This window comes from Coptis chinensis, chromosome 8, assembly GCF_015680905.1.
Source record: "Coptis chinensis isolate HL-2020 chromosome 8, ASM1568090v1, whole genome shotgun sequence".
NCBI lineage: Eukaryota > Viridiplantae > Streptophyta > Magnoliopsida > Ranunculales > Ranunculaceae > Coptis > Coptis chinensis.
Window position 1 is genome coordinate 3,914,999 of NC_141463.1, and position 23,600 is coordinate 3,938,598.

The 23,600-nt window shown below is 39.7% G+C and overlaps 1 protein-coding gene across 1 annotated transcript; it reads right to left on the reverse strand.

The window, feature by feature from the left end:
* Positions 1-12,928: 12,928 nt before the first annotated feature.
* On the reverse strand, positions 12,929-22,331 carry LOC147479398 (LEAF RUST 10 DISEASE-RESISTANCE LOCUS RECEPTOR-LIKE PROTEIN KINASE-like 2.1). The gene is made up of 4 exons (XM_086576789.1): positions 21,563-22,331; positions 21,269-21,298; positions 19,850-21,074; positions 12,929-12,983 (listed from the first exon to the last, which is right to left on the reverse strand). The coding sequence occupies exons 1-3, from the start codon at positions 22,287-22,289 to the stop codon at positions 19,942-19,944; spliced, it is 1,890 nt and encodes a 629-aa protein (XP_086432915.1). The 5' UTR covers positions 22,290-22,331; the 3' UTR covers positions 12,929-12,983; positions 19,850-19,941.
* Positions 22,332-23,600: the final 1,269 nt, after the last annotated feature.

Here is a 23,600-nt window from a genome sequence, read left to right on the forward strand (position 1 = left end):
GTGAAACATCATTGATTTTGGCATGACCAGCTAGTATGACATTGTTGCTAGTCATTGCTACATTTTGCTTCACCATTTTTGAAAGCACAAATTCGTCTAATTGTCCCTTGTCGACTAGCCTCTGTATTTTTCCCTTGAGGGATCTGCACTCTCCTGTTTCATGGCCGAAATCATTGTGGAAGTGGCACCAAAGATTTTTGTCACGTGTAGACTTAGTGTTTTCAGGCAAGGGTAGCGGTGGAAACAGTAAGTTGTGTCCCTTGATCTTTTGATATATCGCATCGTACTTGGCATTTAATGGAGTGAGCTTCATTTCCTCACGAACTGTGTTAACCTTGTTGTATTCTGACTTCTGTTGTGGTCCTTCCGATATGTTTTGCTTATGTTTGCCTTTACCTTCGTTTGAGTCTTTACTCCGAAAGTCGTTGTCTCTTGAGGCTTTTGATCTAACATCTTCCTCCACGTTAATGAACTGCTGCGTTCGTGCAAACAAATCGGATTTTGATTGTGGGGGGTCCCGTACAAGGGAGTTGTAAATTCCGTTTTTATCGAAATGGACTCCTTCTTTGAATGCATGAAGGATCATTACGTCAGGGACATCGGTGACCTCTGCTTGCACTTGACGGAAACGAATTACGAACTTTGCCAATGCTTCATCCTTTTGCTGGTTGGTGTTGAGCAAGATGTTGACATCCTTAGGACGTGTCCAATTATGCTTAAACCGATCTGTGAACTGGTTTGCTAATTCCTGAAATGATACGATAGATTGAGCTGGCAAGCTGGAAAGCCAACGTAGAGCTTCTCCTTTTAACGTAGACGGAAAAAGTTTGCACAGTAGGGGGTCATCTTTGCGCCATAGAATTACCCTACTTTTAAACTCCATAACATGATCGTTTGGGTCTCCTCCTGCTTCGTTGATCGTAGGAAGGTCTAGTTGTTTGAATCCTTTCTGATGCTCTGCATTTTGTATCTTTAGAGAAAATCTCCCGACGACATCTTCATTTACTGCAAGGTCTTTCCATCGTGTTTCAGTGACACCCACATTGGTCATTGTTTTCTTGATGATGTCTTTGATTTGTTGTTCCGTGAATGGTGCACCTGTGGCTTCTAGATTTATGACTTGAGGAGTAGCTTCACTACGTTGCATCTCACGGTGTTGTCGCCCCCAGTTGTTGCTTACTTCTATATTTGGCTGGTTCCTTGGGCTGCGAGACCTATGCCAATAAAATGGGCTAGGCTGTCGAACTGGGGACCCATTTATTTGGTGTGGCCATATTCTGGGCTGACCGTTGTTAACCTGTCTGTATCGGTTTGTTGCATTCAAACCATGTCTAAGGTCATGTTGTAATTCATCTCTGAGGTCCTGATCTTGGCGTCTAGCATTTCGTCTTATGGTAAATGTTATCCACCTTTCTGATGCGCTATGATCAACATTCAATGATCTTGTCATGTTATGACCACTTATATGCCTGGTGTTGTTGGTATTTCGAGATCTGGATCGTCTTCTTGAATAGGATGAATGTCTGCTTGACCTTGGGTGACGATGCTCAAGGATAGTTTCCAACGGACGAGATGTACCGTAATTAAATTGTAGTCGGTTGGATACACTCCGATTTTCACCGAATCTGGGAGCTCTTGCCAGTGTGGAAGATGGAGCATCGGCGCCATCCCTTTGTACTTGCTTCCCTTTGTCCAGTTGCTTCTGCAAGTAGTTGCTATGCTCCTTCTCTCTTCTGAACCTCTGACGCAGTACTTCTAACGGCATGTCTTCATCTCCTATCTCCATGTTTTCCGGATCTACTTCGCTTTCATTTGTAACGTCTAGATCTTGAAGGTGAGTTACTAGAGCCTGAGATGTCAGACGTCTAGATCTGGGTTGTCCTGGCACTTGGAGTTGAAAAGGCTGATCTTGCAGATTTGTTGCAGCAGGTTGTTCTATCACCTCCTAATTGATTAGTACTGCCAGATTTTTGTTTTGTTGTTGTTGTTGTTGTGTTTTTGCATTCTTGTTCGCCTGAGATCTTATAGTTTTTGCCATTAATGGTGCTTGGAAGAAGGAACGTGGAAGAGGGCCCATCAATAAGGACCACGGACGGCGCCAATTATGTTTAGGTAATGACTCACACAAAAACACCAATGATCTTGTTAGAGAGGTTGATAGAGAGTGAAAGAGACTGTACCACCAATGGCTACCTACGTATCCAAATTGTTCTCTGGAATCAAGTCTCAAAAATGCACATAGTTCTTTGTTTGAAATGATTGTTGGGTATTTATAGGAATCTTATTGCTAAAAATACCCCTTCCTTATTTGACGAGATATTTCCCTCTTTGTATAAAATCTTTCCAAAAGTTTCATATGGAAAAAATCCCTTGACATATCTCCGGACCTGCTATATATAACTTGGGTGTCATATTAGTGGGCAGTGTCATTGCTCCAATAGAGGGCATGCCCGAATGCCACATTAGTAGACAAGTGGGACTGTCACAGTAGCGGGTAAGCAAGCCTGCCTCATTAGTGGGCGGCTCTTATAGTGGTACCTAATGATGGTCGTTCGTAGGGGTACAAGTATAGTGGTACATACAATCACCTAGGTTGCAACATGCATGAATTGCTTATTTGGAGCAAGCTTTGACGACATTATCAGTTCTAAGGAAACACGTACTTCCAATCCAAACAATATTATAGTATTGACTTTCATTTTTTATGTCACTACAATATTATGGAGTTTGCTAAACAACAAAATGGATACAGATCCATACACTTGCATTCTTGAAAGTATATCACCACAGACCAATATGCTGGAGGTCGATCAAATTCCCAGTCCGTTGTAGGTCGCTTGGATTGTCAAGTGGAGGCTGGTTCTATTTCCTTGCATTGGTAGATCGATTTATTGCATGATAATATAGCTCTAACATATCCTCAACTCGAATAACTCGAGTTTGAACATTAACACTACAGGTCGGTTACACCCAAGTTGGGGTTGGCCACAACCAACTCTGAACTGGGGCTACCTATCGCCATCTGCGCAAATACGACCCAGACTTTTGAGCTCAATGCTCAATTTATTGACGAAATTACCATTTATTTTGTTCTAATTCCTTTTTGGTATTAGTCCATTCTAGTGTAGTTCAATTAAGCTCCAAAACTGGGGCTAGCTACAGTCACGCCAATTCAAGGCTAACTATATCAAATGCGACCTCCAAAATCAGAACGCTCACTCGAGCTCAAACGCTCACTAGAGCTACCCAATCACTTGAGCACCACACTCCCTCGAGCTCCAAGGCTCCCTCGAGCTACAACTTTCTCACTAAGTTGAGAACCTACACTTCTAGTAGGATCAACAGCGTGCAGAACGCTCACATGAGCACTCCTGGTCCCTTGACCTATGCTCACGGGAGCAAAATGCTTATAAACTTAAGCACCAATGGTCCCTTGACCTACGCTCACGGGAGCAAAACGCTTACTTAAGCACTAATAATGGTCCCTGAACCTATGCTCACTCGAGCAGAACACTTACTTAAGCACCAATGGGCCCTTGACCTACGCTCACGGAAGCAGAACGCTTACTTAAACACCAATGGTCCCTTAACCTATGCTCATTGGAGCATAACGCTTACATAAGCGCTAAAAGGTCTCTTGACCTACGCTCACTGGCACAGAACGCTTACATAAGCTCTAAATGGTCCCTGGACCTACGCTCACTCGAGCAGAACACTTACTTAAGCACTAAGGGTCCTAAACCTATGCTCCCTTGAGTAGAGTGCTTAGTTAAGCACTAAGGGTCCCTCGACCTATGCTCACTCGAGCAGAACGCTTACATAAGCGCTAAATAATGGTCCCTTGACCTATGCTCTCTCGAGCAACACACTCACTCGAGCGCCAATGCTCTCTTGAGCTTCAAGGCTCCCTTGAGCTACAACTTTCTCACTAAGTTGAAGACCCATACTTCTATGATTAACAACGTGCAACACGCTCACTCGAGCTCCAAGGCTCTCTCGAGCCACGCGCAAATTTCATTCAAATGAGACATATTCGTGCTGGTCACGTGTTATCTTCTATCTATTTTCAAGTCCCTTCAATTCTCTCAACAACTTCAAAATAGGGGGCTGTGTGAGTACCTAATATTCATGTCCAATGAATATCAGACATGTGTCCATCACTAAAGACAATTAGCTCATACTAAACGAACTAGAGTCACCATCTCCAGCACGCTAGAACGAGCGACTAGTGCCATAGCTGATAAGATTGCTACGTTACACTCAGTTCGTGGTCAACTAGGCAACCCAAAAGATATAAGTCACATTCGGTTACACATGAGCACTAAATATCATCAATGAATGGAGCACCAAAAGTGGATCTTATTCAATTGATATTAATGGAGTACGTACTAAAGAAAGCTATAAAGCACAAGAAAGTAACCAAAAACTGGAGAGGAGAATTCTATGTTTCTTCTCCACTCTCCATCCTCTCCGTTCGCCATCGATAATTCACTCATATAATCCAAACAATGAACTACGTTCGACTTGATTCCAGTTCGTCAAAGAACTGGATACGTAGGCAGTTCGATCCTTTGAACTCAGTCACAACATCATTCTCCCAAAAATTCCTACACGAGTAAGGTTCGCCCAATTACAACCTTTACATTGTTGTTGCTAGTGGTGGTGGTGGTTGCTGCTACTGTTAGTGGTGAAGAGTGCGTAGTCAGATGGTGTGAAGTGTGGAGGAGTGGTCTGCTACTGCATCTGCTTGTTGTTGTTGCTGGTGGTGGTGGTTGTTGTTGTTGCTGCTGGTGGCGAAGAGTGCGCAGTCAGGTGGTGTGAAGTGTGGAGGAGTGGTATGCTGCTAGTGGCTGTTGCTACTTCCAGTCGCTTTGGTGCAAAGATGGGTAGTGTGTGTGTGTGTATCTTTGTGATTTTATAATGCGTTCTTGGGTGAGAGGTAACTGTTTTCTATGGCCATTTTGTATGTTGTAAAATTAATTGTATGTTCTATGGCTATTTTCTAATTTGATCACAGGAATGAGAAAACATGTGTGTTACATAGTGCTCGAGGAAAGAATCGCAGAATGTACACAACTTGGGTTGACCGTGTTTTTTTTGTGTGTATTTGGGGAGGAAGAGACCCTAATTTTCCATCTAGTGGGGGGATATCCTAATTGGCTCATCTAGGGGGAACCCCAAAAACCCTTTCTCTTCTTCTCCCTCACTTCACTTCTGCACTACTTCTTGACATGTTGTACCTCAAGTCTTACACACTTCTCCAAAAGTTTCAATTTTGACAACAACCTATTTCTCATTTCCCTCTAAATCACACTTTTTCCAACTCAATTTTTCTTTTTAGTCTTCAAATTGAATAAGTTTTAAAGTTATGGCATCACAATGAGTTAATTTTAAATCTACCTCCATAAATGGAGTTAAGTTATATTTTGTAACGGGCCAACATTCTACAGATGCATGGCTTAACTTGCACCAAAGAAATTAAGAGCTCTTCGACAATCCCAACCAAAAAAATAACAGTGAAGAAAAAGTTGACCTAGGTCTTTATAGGGCTGGTCATCCAGCGAGTCTAGTCGAGCTTTAGCGAGTTCGAGTCGAGCACGTGTGTCTCTCGAGTCGAGCTCAAATTCTTTCAAGCCGAGCTCAAGTTGGCTCATCAAGTATCCGACTAGCTCTCAAGTCTGGATCGTTCAGAGCTACACGTTCGAACTCCATCACAAGTTTTCAATATTGATCTGATTTGTTTTGTGCATAAAAGTTTGAATTCGAACATATTCTAGATACAAATGAGCAAAAATAGATATATAATACTTACTAAATATCAAAATAATATGCAGAGACAATCTCACGATATACGAGAGTGTGATTACAATTCACTGAAATAACAATAAACCTCTGTTTAATAAGTATTATAAGGTGAACACATTATTGTTGCAATCAATATGTGATAAGCTATTATAATTCAACACACTATTATAACAATTATCCTGTGTTTTAACAAAATTATCTAAAATACGAGTAGTTTCGAGTAGCTCACGAGCTACTTGATTTCGAGCTCGAGCTATAAAATATGCTCGAGCTATAAAATATGCTCATATTTGACTCATATTTTTAAATGAGCGAGCTCGAGTCGAGCCCAAAACGAGTCGAGCACCGACTTGCTCACGAGCATCGAGCTTGATGACCAGCCCTAGGTCTTTACGAGTCTGTTTTTAAACGAGACTAGTAACTCATTCATACGGGCGGGGTTCGAACCCCAGACCTCTGGTATCATCACTTAAATGTTTACTAACTTTGCTAGTTTGCACATGTACTAGTTTTATTTATAATTTGAATTTTTTTCGTTTGGCTAAATATATTGACCGTTGCTTATTGTTTGTAATAACATGAAAAGAGTGGAACTAATTCAGGATTTGAGGTTTGAGACTGCAACAACTAAGATTAAGGCAACTCCTGATGGGGAGTTTCTTTGCATCAGTTGTTTCTTTTTGTTCTGATATTGATTTTTGGGTTAAGTAGTATTACCCCTAGATGAGCCAATTAGGATTTATCATTTAGTGGGGGGTTAGTAGTTATGGTTGTATTGGGAATTTGACTGTAGGTGTATATCCTCCGCAAGTTAAAGTATATATATGAACTGAGGGAATTATCGTGGAAGTTCGAAAGGCATTTGGTTTCGGAAATAATAGATTTTCAGATACTTGTTGTATCACTTGTCAATTAATATTCTTTGATTGAGATACTCCGTGTGCTTTGTAGTTTACAACAATATCTAGGCCTAACATTATCAATCATTGGTTTTTCATGTTACAGTCAAAAGAAGAAAATTTTAAGGTGAATAAATTTATAAATTGGGTTTGTCACTTACGGTGGCATGTAGGGAAGGACTTTATTATGAAACCTATTTCATCTTGATAGCAAGCAGGGATCATTGAACCAAAGATTTTTATCTCATGTCTACACATGATGTTCCGTAACAATCTCCATTGGATCAATTACAAGGCTTAATAGTGAAGTGATACTAGTGGCATATACGCCCAAGCAAAATGAGTTGCTAAATAGGAGATTATGGACATGATGTGCGTTGCCATTGTCAAAGAGTTGCTTCTTTAGATACAATTGTATGTTATCTTTGTTATAGGTTTCTTTTTCAGTGTTCACATGACCGTGAATATCATTACTGACTTTATCATTCATCTCTTTTTGCTGGATGGATCAGATGTCTTCATTGTTATAATAGTTGTATGAACACAAAGCAACTAAAGTAGAAACGAAGGAACATGAGTGAATGAAGAAACAAGGACGGCGATGAATCGGAATAACCAAGGGCTGGATTAGGCTGTCCTTAAGGAAAGATTTCACCTCTTCCAATGGTGCGAGAAAGGCAGCGATTATGGCGTCTTCCTCACAAGATTCAATGGTTAACAGCAGCCCGACTTTGCACTAGAACGGACTACCCTCTAGAACGGCAATATAACTCTCGGGCGGCGGGGCCGACAGAAGAAGAGAAGAAAAAAATGACTGGTTTGAGTTTTCTGTTTCTCTGAGTTGAGTTTCTGATCAAGTCAATACCTCTATGGACTCACAGTCCTATTTATAGAGGTTAGTTTGGTCTCCTAAACAGATAAGGAAGAGAGACCAACTCTTAATAGAACACCGAAACTTGCTGCTGAAGAAAAAAAGCAAAACAAGTTTAGGCAATTGGTCAAACCACTACCCACAATAGTAAGCCCAAGCCTAGGCCCGAACCCTACCCGGTGTGGTGGATAACCAATGTGGGACTATCTACTATGCACTAAAGTGGAGAGAACACATATGGTTCATCTCCTCCACTTTGCACACACTCACAAGTATTTCGAAATACACTTAGAGATTCCAACAACCCCCCACTATTTCAAAATACTAATAGTCCCCCACTATTTTGGAATAGGATATTACAAAAGAAAAGGGTTAATCTAAAATGCTAGAGAGAATCGAAAAACAATGCATAAGATACTGGTGCTTTTCAGGCTTGAACTAGTCATAGGGTAACATGTTTTATAATACGTGAAAGTGGTGGATTAAAAAATCTTTGAACCAACATTCCCTTGTAGTAAAATAGAGGACATGCACCCACATTGCTCTTTCATTATATGCATGTTCTGCGGTGTTGCACTTTTTGGCCCTTGCGCTGCCTGTGTTCCATGAATGCTCTAGAGTACTTGCCTGAATACTCATAAGAACCAACCCAGTTCTACATTCACGTAGGTGGATATCCATCAAGTGTACATTGCAGTTAAAATACACTATCTCATTATAAAAAAATGGACTATGGATTCCAATAAGAGTAAAATAACTCATCCTTTCTCATTTGCAATTCAAGTTATACAAAGTATACAAAAATGTTATCTAGTCATAGGGTGGACGCCTCAAAGAAAGAAAGACAATAGCATACCGAGGCGGCGAGGTGACTTGTTTTCCCTTTGAACCTAATTCATGGGATCTCCAATCACATAGGTGGAGTTGTCGTCAATGTCGCCCTCTATCTAAGGCAAAAGTCACATCCCCCTCGACGTATAACCACTTGCCTCCAAAGAAGTGAATGCGGTTAGACATGTGACCAAACTAAGTCCAACCTAACATAATCTCTAGTTTGCTTGATTAAGTTATATCTCAACTTACATGTATTCTTTTCCCATTGCACATAAGATAACATGTCTTAGCTATTGCAATGAGACAGTTGCAAAGCATATACACATCAGGAGGCTGTTTAGAGCCAATAGGAAGATTTGCCAAGAGGTTACTAACCCACTCAGCATCATCACATGCCTTTTCTAAGGCGATTAGCTTGGATGATATCCAAGACACTCAATTTCCACCAAAGGTAAACACATAAACATTACTGGATCTAGTTTATAACATATTACCCTTCTAACAATGATGAAAATCTACTAAATATCAGTCCATAATCAATGGCTCTGCTATAGTACTTGGATAATCTGACAATATACATCAAAGTTCCTTAAAATGACACAATGGGTTATCAGCTCAGTATGCCATTAATGTAGGCAATGTCATGTCTCACATACATTATCCATCAAGTACAATTGGCTACCATTGATATTGACACATTTAGTATGAGAAAACACAAGGAGATTCTTTTTCATAAGATGGATATTTGCCACAAAAGGTGTTAACACATGCTTACTATCATAATACCCATACTTTTCAATGAAAAATATTTATACTAAGTGCTATAACAATATAATGAGACCAACATGAGTTTTAATTCCTATATTCACGGTCATTCAATTCAGTAGTGCCGAAATTCCCTATACCATCGGCCGGTGCGGTTTAAGGTGCTGGTGGTCTTCAACCATATTCAAACGTCAACATCTTGACAACTGAATATATAGCGATTCTGAAATGAGTTTAACAACATAATAAACTATCATTTTCAATGACGGTTTATGATGTGTTTCAAATAGGAATTTCTCCTCTCTCATACACATTCTCAATGCTAGCACTCATGATATTAAATCATCTAAACAAAGAGAGATTAACACATATGTCTTGCTTTGCTCTAAAGAAAGTACACATTTTTTATCAACAACGGTACTTTGACATCCATATGACACTAATATGTTGTTGAATTGCTCATGCCATTTATAGGCACTTGAATCAACTCATACAAAGATTTAACTAAATTGTATACCTTCAGCTCATCACCTAGTACTACTTGGTATTGTAGTCCCGCACAACTACTCAACTAGAGTCTTTAGAATTCTGTAGAAGAAATTCTAGTTATATGAGAAAGGTTTCAAAATAGTATAAATCTTGTCTCTGATTGAAACCCCTTGGCTATTATTATTAGCATTGTATTTTGCAATACAACTATCACGTTTTAGTTTTCTCTTGAAGATCCAATTCAACCTATAGATCCCCAATAAATCAAGAGTCCGGTTTAGAGGAGTTGTATCCTTCAAAAGGACACTTCTCATGGATTGCACAACTTCCTTATAGGTTAATGAATCTTCCTCAAGAAACATATAAACATCATCACCGTTAATGGTGGAAATACTCATTGACAGTCTTCCAAATTTCTTGTGCAGAAATAATGGGATTATCTTATGTAGTTCATTATGAACATTCAACTACTCTATGCCAATTTCTCAGAAAGCACAACCTCAAATAAAATTAGCATATAAGACATTCAATAATAGTGTGTTATCTACAAAATTGTTATCACGCATGACAACTAAAACAAACATCACTATTATGATTTTCACCAATGAACATCTACTAGATAGTTCTAGGTCTCAAAAAAAAATCTTTTAGATTCATTCACAATAGCCTTGGCAAGACACCCCCCACATTTTGAAGCATTTTTGGATAGGCTCAAAACCTTTCCATACTTTGTAGTTCAGTGTCTTTCCAATTATCTTGTGAAATGAACTATGGTAAAACAGTGTCATGCAAATGGGTCACCAACCCCCACAGTTCAATGGTTACTCAACCTAATCAAACTTACATGCAAAACATATTATACCGCTACAAACATTAAAAGAAACACCAACAATAATATGCACTCTTATGACAATAATATACTTTACTCAAGTCTATGATTATGGATCATATTAAACATAGTCATATTATGTTCATGCTATCTATATGAAAGGAAATCCACAAGTGATTCAAATGAATTTTAAAGAATAGAAGAATTAGATGAAAAAAGTTTTACCCAAGATAAAATCATTATCATTCTTATTTTCATCATTCAACATTCCAACTTACATAGAGAGACAATCCACGCACTTGTACATCACCTTGGCTATTTATTCATAGTCATAGGAGGATGATGCCTAATAAGACAATCCACAAGCGTTACATCTCCTTGTCTAAAATAGTCACTGGAGAATATTGTCTAAGAAGACAATCCATAACCTTAACTCTCCTTGACTAAATTAGGTTTAGGAGGATATGATTGTTTCCCATATTGTTTCCTCTCGTAGACAACGATGCTCATTACTTAATAATATATGACATGGTTAAACTTCATGCCTATGTTAAATAATGCATTCATGCCAAACATGGTTAATATCATATCATAGGTTAAGGAAAAGTAAACTTTAACTGTACCCCTCACAACAAAAAGTATACGATATTTAAGCAAATCTAGCCACTGAATATGCAAAACAACTGAGGACTCCACCTCCTCTTTTTACATGAGCTCAAGCAAGATAGGATACCATATCAACAAGACCTCAAGTACTACCACAACATCTAATGGCTCAACCCATTAATGTCTTCAACTAGAAAAATTTACCAATAAACTATCATCAAGTTCAAAGTAAATCCACGATGATTAATGTCCAAAACTAGCATGCTATACAACTTTAACATATGTTATATTGGATATAAGCTACAAGTTACTTCATCTAACATGTATTTTCACAATAGTACAATTATAATCATCGTTTAACAACACATACACTCAATAGAGGTAAGCAATTATGCATTGAATACATTATAATTACTATCCATAATTTGAGTGTGATTGATATTAAATATCTTAAGGTCTCTCTTAGGCCATCTACATACATCTACATATGTACAAAGAAAATAATATCAAACTACTTCTAGTCAAACCAATTAATATCTTAATGATAAACACGTATAATTTGTTGACTAGGTTATTAACGAATTTTAAGCTTAGGGATTTCCCTCCTAAGAAAAACTAGCATGCAACTCAAGGCAAGAATATCACCATATAATCAAACCAAAAGAATTGCAAAGAGTGAAAGAATACAATACCTAACCGATTGAAAAATCGGATTACCATATTTTTCTCCTTCTAGAAAAAACAGTTCAAAAGAACTGTAATTCTGAACCAGCTCATGAAGAATTGGGTATCAAGTCTTATACCACTGGAAAGCTCTTTGAATCCGCTATCCAACACAAAAAGCGGATTGCAAAACCAAGCTCTGAGCTGAACGTTATAGCAGTTTCCGTAACGAGTGACGCAGCTGTCAAAAAGACGAACTTTGACGTTTTTCTTGATAGAAATCTCATATTTGACTCCCACAAACGTAGGAGTAAGGTCTACAACCATATAGGGTTTGATAAACCACAAAAGATCAATAAATATTCAATCTTTAATTAGTTTCCCTAACAAAAACGAAATTATTAGAAAATTTCTAAAGTCATAACCCAATAACACAAACAATAACTCAAAGTAAAAGACTTATCTTTTGATTGCCGTATTTAAAGCACTCTCCTTTGTTCTTCTACGAATTCTTTCCTTAAGATTGTTAGAATAGTTGTATGAACACAGCAACTAAAGTATAACAGAAGGAACAGTAGCAATGAAGAAACAAGGACGGCCGAGAAGGAATAACCAAGGGCTGAATAGTCGTCCTTAAGGAAAGATTTAGCCCCTTCCAATGGTGCGTAAAGGCAGCGCATGGCGTCTTCCTCACAGGATTCAATGGTTAACAGCAGCCTGACTTTGCACTAGAACAGACTACCCTCTCTAGAAAGACAATATAACTCTCCGGGGGGCCGACAGAAGAAGAGAAGAAGAAAAGGACTGGTTTGAGTTTTCTGTTTCTCGGAGTTGAGTTTCTGATCAAGTCAATACCTCTATGGACTCACAGTCCTATTTATAGAGGTTAGGTTGGTCTCCTAAACAGATAAGGAAGAGAGACCAACTCCTAATAGAACACCGAAACTTGCTGCTGAAGAAAAAAACAAAACAAGTTTAGGCAATTGGTCAAACCACTACCCACAACAATAAGCCCAAGCCCAGGCCCGAACCCTACCCGATGTGGTGGATAACCAATGTGGGACTATCTACTATGCACTAAAGTGGAGAGAACACATATGGTTCATCTCTTCCACTTTGCACACACTCACAAATATTTCGAAATACACTTAGAGATTCCAACATTCATTTTGTTTGGGAAAATATATATACATCATATAACTTCGAAGAATATGCACTGCGACTAAACAGAACAACAGAGAGCTCTCCTGCGGCTGAAAGCAGTTTTTTCTTTTGAAAGTTTTCCCCCTCTTATCTGTTCAAAATTTGAATTTGAATTGTGTATCAGAGTTTGAGTCTGGAAATATCACTCACGATCTTTTATACTATTTATCATATAGTCTGTTACCTAGCCTGCAGTCTTCATACCATCAACAGCCATCAAAAGTTAGTAGTTCTAACAAGGTTTAGAGAATACTTTCTAAAGTCTCAACTCCTGTGGGAGCTTGATTAGGCCTCGGGCACTCCACCACTCTAGGTTGGCTGAGCTGCTGGGCTGCTGGAAGGGGATGGAGGAGATACAAGGGGAAGGGATGGGGGAGGAAGAAGACATACAAGAGAGTTCCAAACAGAAAATAGAAAAACTCCAGGCAGACATGAGGAATTTGTTTTGCCAAAAGGAAAAAAAGATGGTTGCGATAGGGTGTAAAAACATGGTGGTGGATCCAAAAGAGAACACGACGCTGGTAGGGAAATTGTTTGGGGGCAAGCATATACCTTTGTCAATCTTTGCGGAAGAGGTCCACAGGAACTGGCAAACGAAAGGAGAGACAAGCATAGAAATGATCGCAAAAGGGTTATACAAGCTGGTTTTTGACAATGTGAATGAATATAATCATGTCAGACAGAATGGGCCTTGGTTGATACAAGGGTTCATTCTGTCCATCAAACAAGGAAAATATGTAGATCTTTTGGAAGATGATCGGAAGTTTGATAAAGTGGATTTCTGGATCCAAATTTATGGCCTTCCAAGAGATCGGATAAATGAGGAGAACATAACTATTATAGGGACGAATCTAGGCAAGGTAAAGGGAGTAGATCTTTGCTGCTCATCAGAGTTCAAACACCCAGTGGCCAGAGTCAGAGTGAGGATGGATATCAAAGAACGATTACTGAAAGGAATAGAGTTATGCACAGAGTTGGGGGAAGTTCTTCCAGTGACCTTCAAATATGAAAAACTGGATATCTTCTGCTACTTTTGTGGGTGCATTGGACATGATCTGCATTATTGTGCCTTAAGAGAAAAACTCTGTGTAGAAATGAGGGGTCTGGGAGGATCCCCTAGAGACATAAAAAATAACTTTTCCTTCTTGTTAAGGGCCAATGTGTTCTTCAATGGATTGGCTTCAACCTCTCCGGCTATTATTACCATCTCAGGGACCCCTAAAAAGCCTAGATTAGATCAGATACCTGCTAAGGACAAAAGCTCGCTGGGAAGAAGATTCTGGCATGGGGCGGGGACCCTTACTACACCATCAAGAACATCTAAGGTGGAGGAAGGGGAAGTGAATAAGACAAAGGAGGCGGAGGAGCAACGGTCTGATCTGACAAAAACCAGAAAAGATGGGTCAGTGGAAAGAAACACAGTGTCAGTAGCCGTTGGGACTGCGAACATGGAAAACCAGCAAGGGGTCGAAAGGACCCAAATGGTGGTGAGCCAGATCCAAGCCCAAGAGAGAGGACTGATGGAAGCCCAAGGAAACAGGTTTGACTCGGACCAGGAAATGGGCCATAAGGAACAGGCTTTAATAATTTGGGGGCTGGCTACTATGGAAATGGATCTGGATACCCTGAAGGGACATAAGGGGGATGAATCGGGTCAAGCCCAAGAGGCCAAAAGTAAATCTCTGGAAAGCACCAACAGAGAGCTAGAGCATCTAGCTGTGAAAGAGGTTTCGGGAATAGGAAGCAGATCTGGGGAGAAGCAGGCCACGCCGTATTTTCCCTCATCTGTCTCCACAGCTATCATAACTTGTCTAGAGAAGCCCAACCACGAGGAGATCTCCCAAAAAAATATTACAGATGGACATGAAGCACCTTTTTTCAGATTTGCTGGGTTATCAACACGTGGGAGGGGGTTCAAGACAGTGGTGTCTCGTGGAAGGCGTCAAGGGTCAGTAAAGAGAAGAGCTGCCCTAGTAAATAGGATAGGAGAAGGAAAAAAACGAAAAACTATCTCAAGATCTGAAAGAAAGGAAGGAAAAATGGATGAAGCTGAATGGGAAGAATATTGTCTAAGGAAGGCAGAAAGAGAATCAAAAAGAGCAAAAAGAGAGGCTGATGAGCTAAGGGCTAGAGGGCTTGGACACTTGCTGATCCCAGAAGAAGCACCTATAATCAGCATATCCAGTGATTCTATGGTTTCAACTGAACCATCGAATTCGAATAGATCTTTGGATTCTACCATCCCTTCTAACTTCTCGGGACACTCGTTTCCAGAAGACCAGATCCCCTCAGATGCGTTCACAGAATGGAGGGAAGGGGAGCAATCCTTAGAAGGTGGGAGGCCAGAGGAAGTGTCTATAGGAAATGTGCCTGGGGATCTAGTTCAAGGTAGTTTGGAAGGTGATGGATATGAATCAGAGGGGAGCATATCTCAGGTGCTGGTCTCACAACCAAAACCCATTGCGGTTGATGATTCCTCAGTGGTGAACAAGGGAGCTTTAAAAATCAAGCAACAGTACAAAGGGGAATGTTCAAGAAAGATAAGAGAGAATGAGGGGAGTGGTAGAACTGGAAAGGGAAACAGTGGAGGCGAATGAGTCCGAAACATTGGAAGCAAAGAATGAGTCCGAAGCGGTGGGGGGTCTGGTGTCTCCCCGGGGTTCGCGGGCTGTCCCCTGGCAGCCCTAGACAACTATGATACAAGCCTGGAATTGCTGGGGAATAAGTTCCTCCACGGCAATTCAGAACCTAAAGGACTTAATAGGGAAGTTTGATCCGGATATTATATGTCTGTCTGAAACAAAGGTTGGTGAAGATAGGATGCAAGGTATTAGTAGAAGGCTTAAATATAGGAGCTGCTTTTGTGTTCCAGCTGTGGGTCGGAGTGGAGGACTTGCTGTTCTCTGGAAAGAAGAGGTGGACCTGGAAATCTTGGGGGCTACTAGGAATCAAATCACAGGTAAACTGAATAATTATTTCTGTACTGAATCGTGGTTTTTTTCTTTTGTGTATGGCGAACCTGTTGCTTGTAATAGACACCGTGTTTGGGCTGAGCTCAGGGACATGGCCCCCCTGATTCCTGGCCCTTGGTGTCTGTTTGGGGATTTCAATGCCATTACTTCGCTTAATGAAAAAATAGGGGGTAGGAGTATTTTTGATAGAAGTATGGTAGAATTCAATGGGTTGATTAATGACCTTGGGCTTATTGACCTGGGGTTTAAAGGCCCTATGTATACTTGGAGTAATAACAGAGCACCCCATGACCATATCTTAGAGAGACTAGATAGAGCTCTGGCTAATGATGCCTGGGTGGTCCTGTTTCCTGACATGCATGTGGAAAATGTAGTTAATGCTAGTTCAGATCACTTGTCTATTATGATAAATCTAAAAGCTAAGGATGAGAACAGGACTAAGCATGAGAAACCTTTTCGATTTTACAATATGTGGTTGTCAAACAATACCTGTATGCCTGTGATAGAGACAGCTTGGAAGGCTATATCTCATGAGTTGCCTGATATTAATGTGGTGCTCAAACATAAAATGACCCAGCACCATCTATCTATATGGAATAAGAAGGTGTTTGGCAACATATTCATGAATCTGAATAAGGTTAATAAAGAGCTGGAAGAGGTCCTTAAGAAACCTTTTTCTCTGGCCAACTATGAGAAAGCAAAGGGCTTAAAGGCTGAGTTGCTTGAGTGGTTGGTGAAGGAGGAAAGCTTCTGGAAACAGAAGTCCACTGTTCACTGGCTGAAGGATGGGGGAAAAAACACTAGATTTTTCCATTTATCCACCATCTTCAGAAGACGGAAGAACAGTATTGAGAAGCTGCAAAAGGAAGGGGGTGATTGGTGTAAGGGGAGGGTTGAACTGGGAGTGCACATTAACTCTTATTTCAATGCTCTCTTCAAATCTGATCAACCTCTGGAAAATGATAGCATCCTCAACCTGTTTACTCCCTGTATTACAGCTAGAGAAAATGAGATTCTTACTGCTACCCCTTCTTCTGAGGATATTTGGAGAGTGGTTCAAAAGATGGGAAGCCTGAAGGCTCCTGGGCCTGATGGCTTCCAAGGGTGTTTCTACCAAAACACTTGGGAGATAGTGGGTAGTAGTATTGTGGCTTTTGTGAAGGATTTTTTTAATAAAGGGGTGCTAAACCCTTCTTTTAATGAAACCTATATTGCTCTTATTCCAAAGACTAATAATCCTGAGATTGTAGCACAGTTTAGGCCTATCAGTCTTTGCAACTTTAGTTATAAAGTCATCTCTAAGATCCTAGCAAATAGGCTTAAGCAGCACTTGAATAAGATTGTTTCACCCTTCCAAGGGGCTTTTGTCAAAGGCAGAAACATAGGAGATAATACGGGGCTCGCATGTGAGCTTTTCCACCATATGAAAAACATGAAAGATAAACATCATGGCTGGGTAGCCTTGAAGATGGATATGGCTAAAGCTTATGATAGAGTAGAATGGACCATGGTTGATAATATCTTTGACAGATTAGGGTTTAGTCAGAGATGGAGAGATCTGATTAAGCAGTGCATTTCCACTGTTTCCTTTCAAATTTTGCTGAATGGGAGCCCTCTCAATAAGATCATCCCTGAAAGAGGCCTCAAACAGGGTGATCCTCTTTCACCATATCTTTTCATCATCATGTCTGAGGCCCTGTCTAGGATGATCGCAAAAGCTGAGGCAGAGGAAAAAGTCCATGGGATTAAGATCCGGAGGGCCTCTCCTCCCATCTCTCACCTCCTATATGTGGATGACCTGATTTTGTTCACCAGAGGAAATCTTGAGGATGGGGGGCATCTTAAAGAGATCCTCCAAGACTACTATCATGCTTCTGGCCAGATGATTAACTTTGACAAATCGAGCATCTTTTTTAGTCGAAACATCAAGTTTCGTAACAAAATAAAGTTAAAAAGATTCTGGAAAATGAGGGTTTTTTATCCAAAGGACAAATATTTGGGAATTCCAATCATGTTATCAAAAAAGAAGGCTGAGGATTTTGAATTCTTAGTCGACAAAATCCATAAAAAAATAAAAGGTTGGAAGGCAAAGGTGCTTTCACAGGCTGGAAAGGCTACCATGATCCAATATGTGGTCCAAGCCACTCCGCTTTATGCCATGTCTACCTACATGCTCCCCATGTCTACTTGTAACAAAATAGACAAAGCATGTCGAGATTTCTTTTGGCATGGGGCTGAGAACTCAAGAAGTGTCCACACCATTGGGTGGGACAAGTTATGCAAAATTAAATCAGAAGGGGGATTGGGGTTTAGAAAGATGAGAGATATCAATGTAGCCATGCTAGCTAAGCTCTCTTGGAAAGCTGCTAAAGAAACTGAATCTGTTTGGACAAGAACTCTTGCTAGCATATATAGCAAAACATGGATAGGGAATGTTTGGAAGCCACCTGGACATGCCTCCTTCTTTTGGAAAGGTATACACAGCACTTTCAATCTTATCAGTGGAGGGCTTGCCTGGGGGATACATAGTGGTAACACCACTTCAGTCCTAGATGACCCCTGGGTGCTATGTAATGGGAAACCTCAGACTCTGAGAGAGTTAGGGGTGGAGGATCCCAGACTTGAAGGCCTCCATGTGGCTGACCTATTTCTAGAGAATAGGACTGGATGGGATGAAGCCAAGCTACAAGGCTTCTTCCCCCCATTCCTAGAAACTAGAATTAAAGAGATTATGATAAGACCTATGGGCCTTGGAAAGGATAGGCTGATCTGGAGTGGAGAGAAAACTGGGAGATTTACTGTAAAATCTGCCTACAGGTTTCTAACAAGGAAAGAAGAAGAAGGACAGAGCTCCAACTTCAATGCAAAAACAGTCAAGAGCATTTGGAAGGCTAAAATACCAGCCAATATCCAAATGTTCATATGGAAAGCATATATGAATGCCTTACCTATGGGAGAAAGGCTAAATTCCTGGAAAGTGGGGGATTATTCATTCCTTGGTGTTATCGAGAATCCGGAAACAGAGATAGTCAATTGCTTTTTTGAATGTGGCGGACCGTAACTTTGTGGTTCACCTCAAGCTTGGGGCTAAGAATGGAGACCCAGGGAAGGAACAATACTAAAGAATGGATTTCCAAATTCATAAGTTGGAGCAGGAACAAGAGCCAACAGATAGCTCAGGCAGGAGTTCAGGCGTGTTATATCCTTTACAACATTTGGAAAGCAAGGAATGAGGCCAAGTTTGAACAAAGGCTACCTAACAGAGAAAGAATTCTCAGAAGAAGTGAGATGGAGGCAAACAATTGTTACAAGGGCCTTGCTACAGACAACAAACAGAATGAGCACTCTATCCCTTCTGAAATTAATACTGAACATAATAGCTATGATTTTGATTCTCTGTTCCCTGTGATCCCAAATGAGTGTATTAATATGAGGTATGATGCTGCATTTCAGGTTATAACAGGAGAGGCAGCTGTTGGAACAATAGCTTGGGACTCGGAAGGAAAAGTGGTAGAGGGCAGGCACGGAAGGTTTGAGCCAGTGTCAGAGAGGAAGCCGAGATGGTTCTTTGCAGAGGTAGCATTAATTTTTGGCAAAGCATCATGGATGGAAAGCAGTGAATGTTGAAGGGGATTGTTCAGAGGTGGTAAAGGCACTTAATGGCCTAACTTGTTCTTGGCAGTCTGAGAGTCTGCGAGACTATGTAATTAAGTTAAGCTCCGAATTTGATTTCTGTAAGTTTAAATGGGTGAACAGAAGAGCTAATGGAGAGGCACATGGACTAGCACAATGGGCCATCCATCAGCTGCAAATGGAGCAGCTACCCTTTTGTGTTCAGGAGGACAAGATTATCCCTGTTTTGATTTAATGGTTATTAATAATATAGATGGTATTAAAAAAAAAAAAAAAAGACTAAACAGAACAAAGAAGGCCCTATTTTCTATACATTAATTAATTAATTAGTTTGATATTGTTATAAAAATCAAGATATAAATGAAGATATTGTTAGACTTTGTTATCCATAATGCTGGAAGGAAGTGTTATGGAAGAACTAAATGAAACTCTTTCTGGAGACGAGAAGCATGGCTTTGGTGGAATCGGCAAAACTTCAAGGCTTCCTTCCAGCATTTCCAACGCTCGACTCATAGAAGGACGGTCTGATGGGTGTGTTTGTATGCACCACAAACCTACTAAAACCATTTTCTTCCTTATTTTCTTTTCCACTTCAGAAACACCTCCATGAATTGGTAAATCCTTATCAAATTCAACACACTTATATAGCCAATTTGGAAAGTATATATCACTAGAATGACCGACTTCGACATCCACATTCTTTGTTCCCCCAGTAATTTCCAGAATCATCATCCCATAGCTGTAGACATCAGACTTATGCGAGACACCTCCAAAGTTTCTACTGAACACTTCTGGAGCAATATATCCAGCGGTCCCTCTTGTACCTAACATTGATACAATGCTCTCTTTTCTTGGACATAATTTAGCCATTCCAAAATCAGAGATTTTTGGAGTAAAGTCTTGATCTAGAAGTATGTTATGTGGTTTTATGTCGAAGTGCAAAATGCGTGTGTGACAACCACGGTGCAAGTACTCCAGTCCCCTGGCAATGCCAACTGCAATTTGATATAGTGTTTCCCATCCAAGGTGAGAGTTCACTTCTGGTTTTTTCTCATCAAAGATGAACTTTTCTAAAGATCCATTGGGCATGAATTCGTAAAGAAGAGCTCTTTTCGACCCTTCAAAACAGTAACCAAGAAGACTTACAATGTTAACGTGAGATGTCCTACTAATGCTTTCAACCTCATTAATGAATTCTTCTCCATTGCCCTTAGTTTCACATAAAACTTTGACTGCCACCAATCTTCCATCTTTTAGCATTCCTTTGAACACACTGCCATAACCTCCTTGTCCTAATTTTTTTTTGAAAGAACGAGTCATTATCCTTACTTCTTTGTACTGGTATTGTTTTGGGGACAGCGAACCACGATTCTTGAAAAATGCTTCAATATGTTTGGTTGTTGCGGTTTTCTTCTTCCAAGGGAGTATTGAATTCTTTGCTTTCGTTCTCAAGTAGACCAAAATTAATGTCACCACTATGATCCCAGCTGCTGGCAGGACGACACCTAACAAAGAAATGATGTAGCCATATGAATACGGCTATGAGGAAATTGAGCTGAACTCTAAATTTTGATTAGAAAAAAGCCTGGGAAACTCTTAAAAAATTAAGAAATTCAAAGTATTTAGATTGGAAAAAATTAAAGAAGTTTATCGGGAAAAAAAGAAATTGGAAAAAAGAATATGTTGATAGATATAATACCTAGTACAATTTTCGCCCTCACTCTCCTTTCTGCAACATACAAGTTTGTGTTAGAACTAGAAATCGGAAAGAAATCAACACTTCGTTGCAAAAAATAAAAAATTGGTATGGTCTGGTTAGGGATCGAGCGACAAAACTTAGAACTAGAAGATGTAAATAAAACTACGCTTCTTTGTGAAATATGAAAAACAATCGCTAGCCAAGGTCAGGAACTAGACCCTATCAAATTCAATATAACAGGATATAAACTGAGAACAAAGATGATAAGTAAACATATTTAAATACTTTATATACCATGTTTTGGCAAATTGCCACATAAGAAAGTTCCATTGGAGCTGCTCAGACACAGACCTCCGTTAACATGGCAGTCAATACAAACAGGGGAAGTATCCCAGCTTATACTGAAGTTGGCATTCCATAGTAATGTTAGATTGTCAATACGCAAACCCGAAGCACTAACTGGAATTCTTGTACGGGGCAGATGAACAACTGAACAAATATTATATAGAGTTTCAGGAAGGGGTGGTAGAACTTTTTCAGTGTCAGGATAGAAGTAGAGATCGTAATCTCTGCAACCAGTATAATTAGAGAACTTGTCGAAGAAATTAAATGGAGAAATAGGAGAGTTTTCACGCTTGCATTTGAACAATGGAGAAGTGTCTGTAACATTGATAGAAAGGAGAGGAGAGGTTTGTACAGTAAAATTTCTAAGTGAATCACAGCGGCCAGACTCCAACTGAGTTTGAACATCCTGATCATAGATAGTAATGGACCGACCGTTGTAATTGATGGAATTGACAGGGTACCATTTTCCTTGCTCATGGAACTGAACTTTCGGTTGAGGTCCAGTGCAGTTCATGACAGACAACCCGCATTCCGGGTTTGTAGTATTGGACAATGGAAAACCAATATCCCCAAGGTTTCCACACGAAAAACCTAGACAAGGTGGATGAGCTGAATGAGGGACAAGGTGAGAGAGAAGGAAGAAGAAGTGGAGAAGAACATAACGTGCAAGACTCATCGTGATTTTGCATAAGGACACATCACAACGTATACGAAATGAGAACTCTTGGATTATTTTATGTACTACTTCAAAGTTCAATCACCAAAAAGTCTTTAGCACTGTTGGAGATGTTGTTTCCACGAATTGAGCAAAAAGACCGGTCTCGTCACTGATTATCAAAGACTAGTATTTTATTGGGTCGCATTTATCACGGTGATTTTGGACATACCCATAAAAATACTCCCCGACCCATAACTACTCCCAATATTTCCAATAGGGGTAAAGAAAGAGAAAAAACAAAAAAACCGAAAGACTCATTCTAAAAGAGAACAACAAATAAAAAAAATTGAAAATAATACTCTGGACCTTGAAGAATCTTTGTATTACTACAGCACGCTACACAATAAGAGAACTTCTAATAAAGGTAAAAGAATGCCCAAAAAACAAATTGTTTTTTTCCTCTTCTATAAGTTGCTTCAAATTTGATTTTTTTTTTCTTATTGCAATTACTTCTTCTTCATCATTGTAGAAGGGTTAAAGGAGTTTAGTAGAAATATATCAAATTGAAAATTTCTCAAGCGGAAAATGAGAAAGACAGACAAGGAGTCATGAATGAGGAAAAAATACATTAATGGCTGATAAGTGAGAGGAGGAGGAAGACTAAATTCTACAATTTTATCTCTTTCTAATTCCTTTCGTAAAGGAGAAAAAAAATAACAGAAAAAAAGGAAAATAAGTGAGAAGGGTTTGTGTTTGGTGGAAGGATAAACACTTGTTTTATTTTGTCTTTGATATACTTAATAAAAGAAAGGGTAATTTAGGAACCTAAATGTGTCTTAAATAATTTTATTTATTTATTTCAAAATTGGGGGTACGGGAGTATTTTTATGGGTATGTCCAAGATCACCCTTTATCATTGGGTGCAATTTCCTACCTTTTCATTTCTCTCGTTTAGGTTGATCCATCATCCCTATTGTATGTACCACTGTACTTGTACCCCTACGAACGACCATCATGGGGTACCACTATAAGAGCCGCCCACTAATGAGACGGGCTTGCTTTACCCGCCATCTTGTGGCGATCCGCTTGTCTACTAATGTGGTATTCGGGCATGCCCTCTATTGGAGCAATGACACTGCCCACTAATATGACACCCAAGTTATATATAGCAGGTCTGGAGATATGTCAAGGGATTTTGTCCATATGAAGCTTTTGGAAAGATTTTATACAAAGAGGGAAATATCTCGTCAAATAAGAAAGGGGTATTTTTAGCAATGAGATTCCTATAAATACCCAACAATCATTTCAAACAAAGAACTACGTGCATTT

What these genes read in the sequence shown, in the direction of transcription:
- LOC147479398 (XM_086576789.1), bottom strand. Translation starts at nt 22,289, where the DNA reads ATGAGTCTTGCACGTTATGTTCTTCTCCACTTCTTCTTCCTTCTCTCT. An exon ending in TGGCAATTTGCCAAAACATG is followed by an intron (nt 21,299 to 21,562) that starts GTATATAAAGTA and finishes TGTATGTTGCAG; the next exon opens with AAAGGAGAGTGAGGGCGAAA. An exon ending in GAGGGCGAAAATTGTACTAG is followed by an intron (nt 21,075 to 21,268) that starts GTATTATATCTA and finishes TTTCTTTGTTAG; the next exon opens with GTGTCGTCCTGCCAGCAGCT.